The sequence below is a fragment of the Bufo bufo genome, chromosome 4, assembly GCF_905171765.1.
Source record: "Bufo bufo chromosome 4, aBufBuf1.1, whole genome shotgun sequence".
Lineage (NCBI taxonomy): Eukaryota > Metazoa > Chordata > Amphibia > Anura > Bufonidae > Bufo > Bufo bufo.
In genome coordinates, this window is record NC_053392.1 from 456,429,769 (window position 1) to 456,438,800 (window position 9,032).

General features: G+C 44.6%; 1 protein-coding gene across 2 annotated transcripts in view; it reads left to right on the forward strand.

Moving 5' to 3' along the window:
- The window catches only part of LYST (lysosomal trafficking regulator), a 736,927-nt gene extending 728,738 nt beyond the window's left edge, over positions 1–8,189 (forward strand). For both annotated transcript variants that reach the window (XM_040429442.1, XM_040429443.1), the window contains 2 exons: positions 4,056–4,127; positions 7,402–8,189. In XM_040429442.1, the coding sequence (XP_040285376.1) occupies positions 4,056–4,127; positions 7,402–7,540 (211 nt within the window). In that variant the 3' untranslated portion in view covers positions 7,541–8,189. The remainder of the gene's footprint in view (positions 1–4,055; positions 4,128–7,401) is intronic.
- Positions 8,190–9,032: the final 843 nt, after the last annotated feature.

Sequence of the window (9,032 nt, forward strand, 5' to 3'; positions counted from 1 at the left end):
CCTACACCGTTCACCCGATTTGGATGTAAATACCCTCAAATTAAAGCTGACAGTCTGCAGTTAAAGCACATCTTGTTCATCTAATTTCAAATCCATTGTGGTGGTGTATAGAGCCAAAAATGTTAGAATTGTGTTGATGTCCCAATATTTATGGACCTTACTGTATACCCCTTTTCATATGTACAGCGCTATGGAATGAATGGCACTTTAATAATAAATAATAATAATAATAATCTACCAGTAATTAATTTGTGAAAGTCTCTAGAGGCCCGAAGCTGGCCTGGATGGGTTGAATGACCAGGCAAAGCAAGTCCATCTATGGAGTCAGAAAATGTGACATTAAAATCCCCCCCCCCCTCCCCAGAAGAACCAGTGATTCATAACCTCGAAAGACCTTTCGGAACACTCTTTTCAGAAAATTTATCTGGAAAGTGTTAGGTGCATATAAGTTACATAGGGTGATGGGTTGTCCCACCTGGAAACCCCATAAAATAACATATCTTCCCTGGGGGTCTAATTCGGAGGAATCTAACTTGATAGGACATGAAGTGGTAAGCCATATCACTACCCCATCCTTGTGACGGGAGTGCGTGGCCGAATAGACTGTGGGGTAATGTCAAACTGCAAATCGGAAGGAGCCATCGTCATCAAAGTACCTTATTTTTCGCTGTGTGTGGGGGGGGGGGTAAATGGCAGTGCGTCTTATAAAGCGAATGGTGCACTGACAGTGATACATCGCCGGCCGCTATGCAGCGCGGCCTGCGATGTATCAGCGGGGACGAAGGAGGGGTTGGAGGCCGGCTAATGATGTTGCGATCGCGGCGGGGCCCTGTGCACTCACTGTACTCTATTACATCGGGCCCCGCACACAGCAGCCTTCATATGTAAAGTGTAGGCATTTAATCCTTAACCAGTGGGTTAGCTTTGTTAAAGTAGCGCAATCCTCTGTTGTAGTACTCACTATCAAACTACCGTAGCAGGCCGTCAGCGTAACGTCACTCGCTCCATCACTCGCCTGCTTCATTAATAAAGTGGGAGGAGCATGCACGTGACGGAGTAAGTGACGTTACGCTGCCGGCCGGCCGGCCGGCCTGCTACGGTAGTTTGATATTGAGTACTACTACAGACCATTACGCTACTTTAACAAAGCTAACCAAGAGGTTAAGCATCACATGACAACAGTTTAGATATAAAGACTGCTGTGAGCGGGGCCAGGTGTATTGGGGGTCACTATTTACACAGGTGCACTGTTATGGGTTGATCTGTGGATGACACATATATAGCATAAGATGCTATATATGTGTCATCTACAGATCCCGCCATAACAGTATCATCCACAGATATCCCCATAACAGTGCGTCATCCACAGATGCCCATAACAGTGTCATCCCCAGATCCCCAAAAAACAGTGTGTCACCTACAGATCCCCATACCAGTGTCATCCACAGATGCCCCCATAACAGTGCGTCATCCACAGGGTCTGCTGGCCTGTCCCTTTCCCGCCCACGGCACTCTTCCCGCCCACTCCACTGTTTTAGACCTGGCGTGAGTGGAGAGAAGTCGCAGATTGCGCCGCAATCTGCACCTGAAATACACCTAATATAGGCGTATTTAAGCTTACTAAATGACCTCCATAGTGCAACTGGGGATAAGAGTAAATCAAACTATTTAAACAACCCCTTAAACCTTCCAGCTTAAAGATCAATCATAAGAGATGACTCCTAGATAATGAAGAATGCTGCGTGTTCAATAAAGAGGGTGACCAATTGTGGCTTCCTGTTTGGGTAAAGAAGAGATGGGGCCTCTGGGGTAGAGGGCAGGGTACCTGACCCACGCAGTTGGTGTTTGGATGGGAAGTTGCTGTGTCGCCAAGACACTTGAGTCCTGGGCAGGTGTCGCTGATGACCAGAATGCTTCTGCTGCACGGGAGAGTTGGCTGCTACCTGCAGATGGAGGAACCTCGGTCCCTGTTGGTTGCGCAGATGGAGGGTTTTCAGGATCTACTCCTGATGTCTGCTGAAGCGGAGCTGCAGCCCCGAGGCAAGTGCTATGGCAGGTGGGCGGTGCTGAGCTGTGGATGAGAAGCCTGTCCTGCTGGTGTAGATGGTCTGGGGGCCCTACTCCAGCACTCCTCAAGCTTCTGTGATGTTGAGCCTGATTGCTGGGGAGAAGCTAGTCTCCGGGGTAGCATTTTTTTCCCCATGAGGAAGTATGCTGGCCAGTAAACTAGCGGTGCAGACAGGAGCGACGCACCTAAACATCAATTTGTCCTTGATGCCTGGACATGCTCTCAGAGTGTGCACCATTTTTAAAGCACTGACTTTTGCCATACATTTGCTGTGGATGTTGGGAAACATAACATACTTAGTTTATGGTAGTAGAAAGATTAATGGCAAAATTTTTGGTAGTTTAGAATGGTAAAGAGGACATATCTGGTGTTCCAGCTGTAATGATAAAGAGGGTTATGATAAAGCGGTCAATGTACACTACTCACAAAAAGTTAGGGACATTTGGCTTTCAGGTGAAATTTACGGAAAATGTAAAAAGTTCACGCTACAGTGATATTATATCATGAAAGAAGGGCATTTAAGTAGAAGCATGCAATAATGATTTCCTCATCTGAAACTATTTATTGAAACAAAGGCCAACAACAGTGGTGGTTTTACCCCTACTAAAAATGTCAATGTCTCAATAACTTGTCATGTGGCCTAGAGCATCAATTACAGCTTGACAACGCTTGTCTATTGCAAGTCGACTTATTGTCTGCTGAGGTACGGCATCCCATTGTTCCTGGAGGGCGGCTCTCAGGTCATTGAGGTTGTGTGGTACAGAGTTATGACCCTCTACATGGCGACCCAGCTGATCCCATAGGTTTTCAATGGGATCCAGCAGCCGTTCCCTAATGATACAACATCGATGAGCTGGAGGATTATTATCCATGAAGATGAAATTAGGCCTGTGTTGTTTATGCAAAGGTACAATGACTGAATTAATGATGTAATTCAAGTAGTATGGACTTGTCACTGTACCAAAGTGTAAGACAGTTCTGTATTGACTAAACACACCTGCCCACACTGTAACATCACTACCACCACCAAAGGCTCGCATGGTGACAATAGTTAGTGCTCTCCTTGACATCTCCAACATCATTGGCGGCCATCATTTCTGCCCAGTGTGAATTGACTTTCATCAGTGAACAGCACTGAGACCCACTGGTCCCTCGTCCGGCGTAGATGCTCCCTGTTGACGCCTGTGCCTGGTGGTGTGGTCAGGTATCATTGCAGGTCATCTAGCACTCAGACTACTCTGATTTAAACAGTTTCAAATGGTCTGATGTGACACTTGGGTGCCTTTCACCTCCCTTAAATGTGCCTGGAGTTGTGTGGCTCTCATCACCCAGTTCTGCAGGGCGTTGTTCACAATGAAGCTGTCATCAGTGTGGGATGTGGCCAAAGGATCTCCATTTCTATGCCTTTATGTGACTCCACTCTCTGTATCTCTGGTGCAGCCTACTGATGACACTCTAACATTTCAAGCTCAGTGGCCACTTCCGTCTGAGAACATCCTGCTTGAATCCTCGCAATAGCGAGGTACTGTTGATCAATTGTTAAGTGAACAGCATGATGGGGAGGACTGTTTAAATACCAATTCTAATTAAACCAGGAAATTTATTGGGTGATTCATGGATCAAACACCTGTTGTGAATCTTGCTGTTAAGCTCCTTGTTAGAGAACAGCAAGTTGTGCAAAAAGTACTGAAACATTGAACAGTTGGAGATGTGCATTCAAAAGCTTAGAGAAGAAGGTCACATTAAGTTCACCTGTAAAGATTATAGTGCATTTTAGGTTCATCCTGAAATTTCCTCCACAAACCAAATATCCCTAACTTTTTGTGAGTAGTGGACTTGTGTAGACTGAGTGTTCTGATGTAGTAAAGATCTTTGTCGTAACATATTTGGTGGTCTAGGGTCAAGTGATTTACTATTGTTTTCATGATTCAGCACTGTGGCCCTTATGTTTCTATTCTAATGGAATGATAAATATTTATTTTCACAGGTTATGGAGTACATGGGATTTGAAGCCAGTTCGTGAAATAACCTTTCCAAAGTCAAATAAGCCAATAGTAAGGTAAATTGAGCACTTTCTATGTTGATATGGGGCCAAATTTATGGTTGTACTGATTTGTCTGGAAAATGATTGAAAGGGAAGCTGTAACCGTAGTAGGCTGGCTGTCACTGATACACTGACAGGCATAGTGCATTGCAAAACTGAAGTATTTCCAGTGTATTTAGGAGCAATCAAAGGACTGAACCTTCAAGTCTTCTACTGGGACTTAAAAAATGTAAAAGAAACCCAAAACTTAAAAAACTGTGGATTAGGACATCGGCTGTATACAGCCTAAGGCACAAATAGACACATAGTCAGCTGTATATGCCATACCAATCTAGTGCTGATAGGGTCCCTTATTCACCCAGGCTCTCTTTACATTGCTACAAGGTGTACTCCAAATTTCAGTGCTTAATTTTTTTCCAGCACTCCCTGCTCTGCAGTATGCCAGCATGGCCGCTACACAATAGATGAAGCCTTCTGCTTACAACTCTATACACTGTTATGTTTCTGGCACCTGCAGTCAACACCTAATCAATGGATGTGTGAAGCAGTGGCTTGCCCAGGGTGTTTGGCACCCGAGACTGGTCCTTTCTCTCTCACCCCCCAATACTTAAAAAAAATATATATGGTACCCCCTCACAGTAGTATTGCCCTCATTGTACAACCTTCACAGTAGTTTTGTACAGATGTGTGCCCCTTCACAGTAATAATCCCCATAGTGCCCCCTTAGTAGTAATGCCCACTGTGCTAGTAATGCCCTCTCTGCCCCCTCCATAGTAGAAATCCCCATTGTGCCCCCTTCACAGTAGTAATGCCCACTGTGCCCTCTTCACAGTAATAATGCCCTCTGTGCCCCCTTCATTGTAGTAATGCCCTCTGGCTCTGTGCCCCCTCCATAGTATAAATGCCCATTGTGCCCCCTTCACATTAGTAATGCCCTCTGTGCCCCATCCATAGTAGTAATGCCCTCTGTGCCCCATCCATAGTAGTAATGCCCTCTGTGCCCCATCCATAGTAATATAGTACTCTGTGCGCCCTCCATAATATTACAGTCCCCTGTGCCTCCTCTATAGTAATAAAGCCCTCTATGTCCCCTCTGTATTAAAATAAAACACAGTAACTACTCACCTTGTCCCGTTCCTGAAGCTCACATACCTCTCTTCCTTGCAAGCACAGATCGCTCTGCAGCATTGTGTGGGCGGAGCTTATGCAAATTTCTGGGTTGCAGGCTCCATCCACACAGGCTGAGAGCGTGACCTGTGTCTGCAGGCTGAATGTTGGAGTGGAGAGAAGTTTTCCTGCTTCACCATTCTGTGCACTGCCAACCTGAAGGAGGGGAGGAGAACTGGGAGCTGAGCAGTGAGTGACAGGACTGCTGCTCCCAGCGCTCCAGTGATGAGCGCTTCCATCTGTATTGATGGAAGCGCTCATTGCTTCTGGCACCCCCCTGGGAGCCGGCACCCGGGCCGGACCACCCCCAGGCCCCCTCTTAGTACACCACTGGTGTGAATTAAAGACCGGCACTCACTTAGAGTGCCTCTCCTAGACGCGCACCGCTATCCACCACAACTGGAGTGCCGACTTATAATTATAACAACTAGTTGGTGGATATATCAGACCTGCACCGATCTGTCATTAATCCCTTCCCTACCAGTGCCGTTTAAAACAGCAAGCACCCAAGACTAATGTCCGCCACCAGCGATACTGCTGATGGTGGACTTTTAACCCTTAAGATGCCATGGTCAAACGAGACCACAGCATCTGTACTAGTAAAAACCTGGAAGTGCTCCGGCTCCCCCGGGGAGGATCGGGGGAGCCTGTAGCAGGACTACATACTAAATACAGTGTATTTTTGATACTCTCCAAATGCTAATGCATTGGAGTATATGAGAGCAGCATCTTGAATTATTTTTTTTTATATATAAAAATTCAAATCGGCCCCCTTTCCCCAAAATGAAAATAAAAATACTTAAACAAAAAAAATACAAATCATGGACATTGCAACATGCGAAAACACCCGTACTAAAATATATATAAATACTTATCTCGTACGGTAAACAACGAAACGGATGAAAAAAGGCAAAATGGCTAATTCACAATTTTTTGGTCATTTCGCCCCACACAAAAAAATTCAATAAAAAGTGATCAGAAAGTCACACACCCCAGTGGTATCAATAAAAAGTACAGATCACCCGGCAACAAACTAGCTCCCGCACAGATCCATACACATAACTACAAGCAAGTTATAGGGGTCAGAAAATGGCGACCAAAAAAATAATAATATGGGAAGGCAGGGAGTAAATAACAAAAATGCAAACATGAACAGACCTCTGAGGTTGAAAGGGTTAAAGCAGTTGATCAGGCTTTTAATATTGATGACCTATCCTAAAGATAGCAAATGAAGAGAGGTAGCGGCAGCATCTCCAGTGAATCATTTATTGATTCACTGGAGATTAGTGAATCATTTATTGATTCACTGGAGATGCTGCCGCTACCTCTCTTCATTTGCTATATGGTCGACTGCTGAGGATCTGCAGTCGTGCCTTGGCTGTTGCATTACTGGTGTGGCCATTTATGTCCGTGGGTGCTGCTCTACAAACAATTTTGTCTACTATCCTTTAGGTCATCAATATCCGATCTGCGGCGGTCTGACATCTAGCACCCCTGCCAATCAGCTGTATGGGGAGACCGAGCGCGCAGTGCGCATGTAAAATCTCTCGTCTCTCATCCGGTTCACTGCTGGTGTCTATGGCAAGGCAGAGGTGAAAAGAAAAAGGGACGGGAGATAGCACGTGCGCACCCTGCGCCGTCTCCTCATACAACTGATTGGTGGGGGTGCCTGGAGTTGGACCTCTGCCGATCTGATATTGATAACCTATCCTGAGGATAGGTAATCAATATTAAAAGCCCGGACAACCCCTTTAATGACCTACCCAAGGAGGATATGTGATCAATATCTAAAAGCTGGGAAACCCCTTTAACCTATAGGTACAGTTATCAGAGTCGTGTGTCAAAATCTGGTGTTAGAGTAAGAAAGTTGCCTCCAACGTACATTTAAGTGATGTTTGACATTTGAAGATGTCCTAATAAGGACAGTTTTAACATTACTCATAGTTCAGTTATCACCGCTTAACGCTTTTTCTAAACTAACAGTTTTTAGCAACCTCAATATATTTCAATTACTACCAGCCATTTTTCAATTTCTTTATTTTAGTTTTGTGAAAAGTTGTTGCATTATGATCTTCTGGCATCCAATACGTAATAATATGGACCAATTTTTTTCTGCTTTCAGCCTTACTTTTTCCTGCGATGGCCATCATCTTTACACAGCAAACAGTGAGGGTACAGTGATTGGCTGGTGTCGCAAGGACCAACAACGTCTGAAATTACCCATGTTTTACTCATTCCTCAGCAACTATGCAGCTTGTTAAGTTATAAACACATAGGGCCCATTCACACGACCGTATTTTTCTGTCCACATCTATTCTGCAATTTTGTGGATTGGATGCGGACCCATTAATTTCAGTGGGGCTGCAAAAGATATGCATGTCCATTCTGTGGCTCCACAAAAAAGACAGAACATGTCCTGTTCTTGGTCGTTTATGCGGACAAGAATAGGCATTTCTATCATAGGGAAGGACTATCCGATCTGCAAAATGCAAAATGCAAAATGCACAATGCCGGTATCTGTATGTTGTGGATCCGCAATTTGTGCTGTGTAAAAACAGACAAAAGTTTACTCTATTCCAGTATTGGTAACATTTTAAAATATCTGTGCTTTACATGTATTTTAATATATATAAAGCCCAATATATATTTTGTCAAGAAAATGGGAATAATTACAGTATGCTTTCTGAATTTTTTAGCTGTATTCGTTAAAGCATTTTTGTGTGGATATTGCATAATACTGACCTTAAAGTGTAACTGCCATTCTATTTTTATTTTTGTAATGTGTAGGGGCAACTAACCATTTTTGTATTATACCGTATTTTGTGCTTTATAAGATGCACTTTTTCCCCCAAGTGGGGGGGGGGTCATTGTTTATTTTAGCCTGGACCTTGAAGTGTGGGGCGGGCGGTGACATTGAAGCGCAGGTGGATGCATTGAAGCAGTCAGTAAAACTGAATGCCACCAGTCTGCCTGTTGTCTCTCCATAGCCGAAGAGAGAGGAGAAGAGCTATTTTCCTTTTCCTCTGCTGCCCGCCCCTTCCCCGCTTATCCCCGGAGAAATCAATACAGAAAACTTCCAGCCCCGGGTGTGCTCCACCGCTCCTGTCCCCACATTTCCCAGCCGTTACAAGACGAGCTGTGCTAGGATCCTAACGGAGTGGCCGGGGGAGACTGAAGGGTTAATCAGTCCCGGAGCTGCAGGAGCTAAGAAATAACGCACAAGTCTATGGGGAGAAGAGCCGGAGAAGGGGCAGCTGCAGCCCATCCTGACAAGAAGCCAGCAGGAACTACTGCTCCGATGCCTCCATCAGCTTACTAACCCCTAGCGTGCACCGCTGCTAAAAGAAGGAAGGCAGTAAAGTGAATGACACTGGCTCTCAATGGACTGTCTACCGTCGTTTCTTGGTGAGTGAAAACCTGGACATGAAGGGGAACATGAAACGGAGCTCAGGGGCATTAAATGGCTATAAATCCCCTCATGCAGTACATGGTTGTATTCTTAGGCATGTGGGTGGTTATAGTCACATTTAATATAAACAGGTTATACTGTAATTGGACTGTGTTTATATTAAATGTGACTATAACCCCTCATTATCCTTAAGGATACATCTCTGTACTACAGAACTTGGGTGCATTCCTATGGATGAGGGGGTTATAGTCATATTTAAAATAACACTTATAAACACTTCAACAATTACAGTACAGTGCCTGGACAGAGTTTATATTAAATGTGACTATAACCCCTCTCATCAT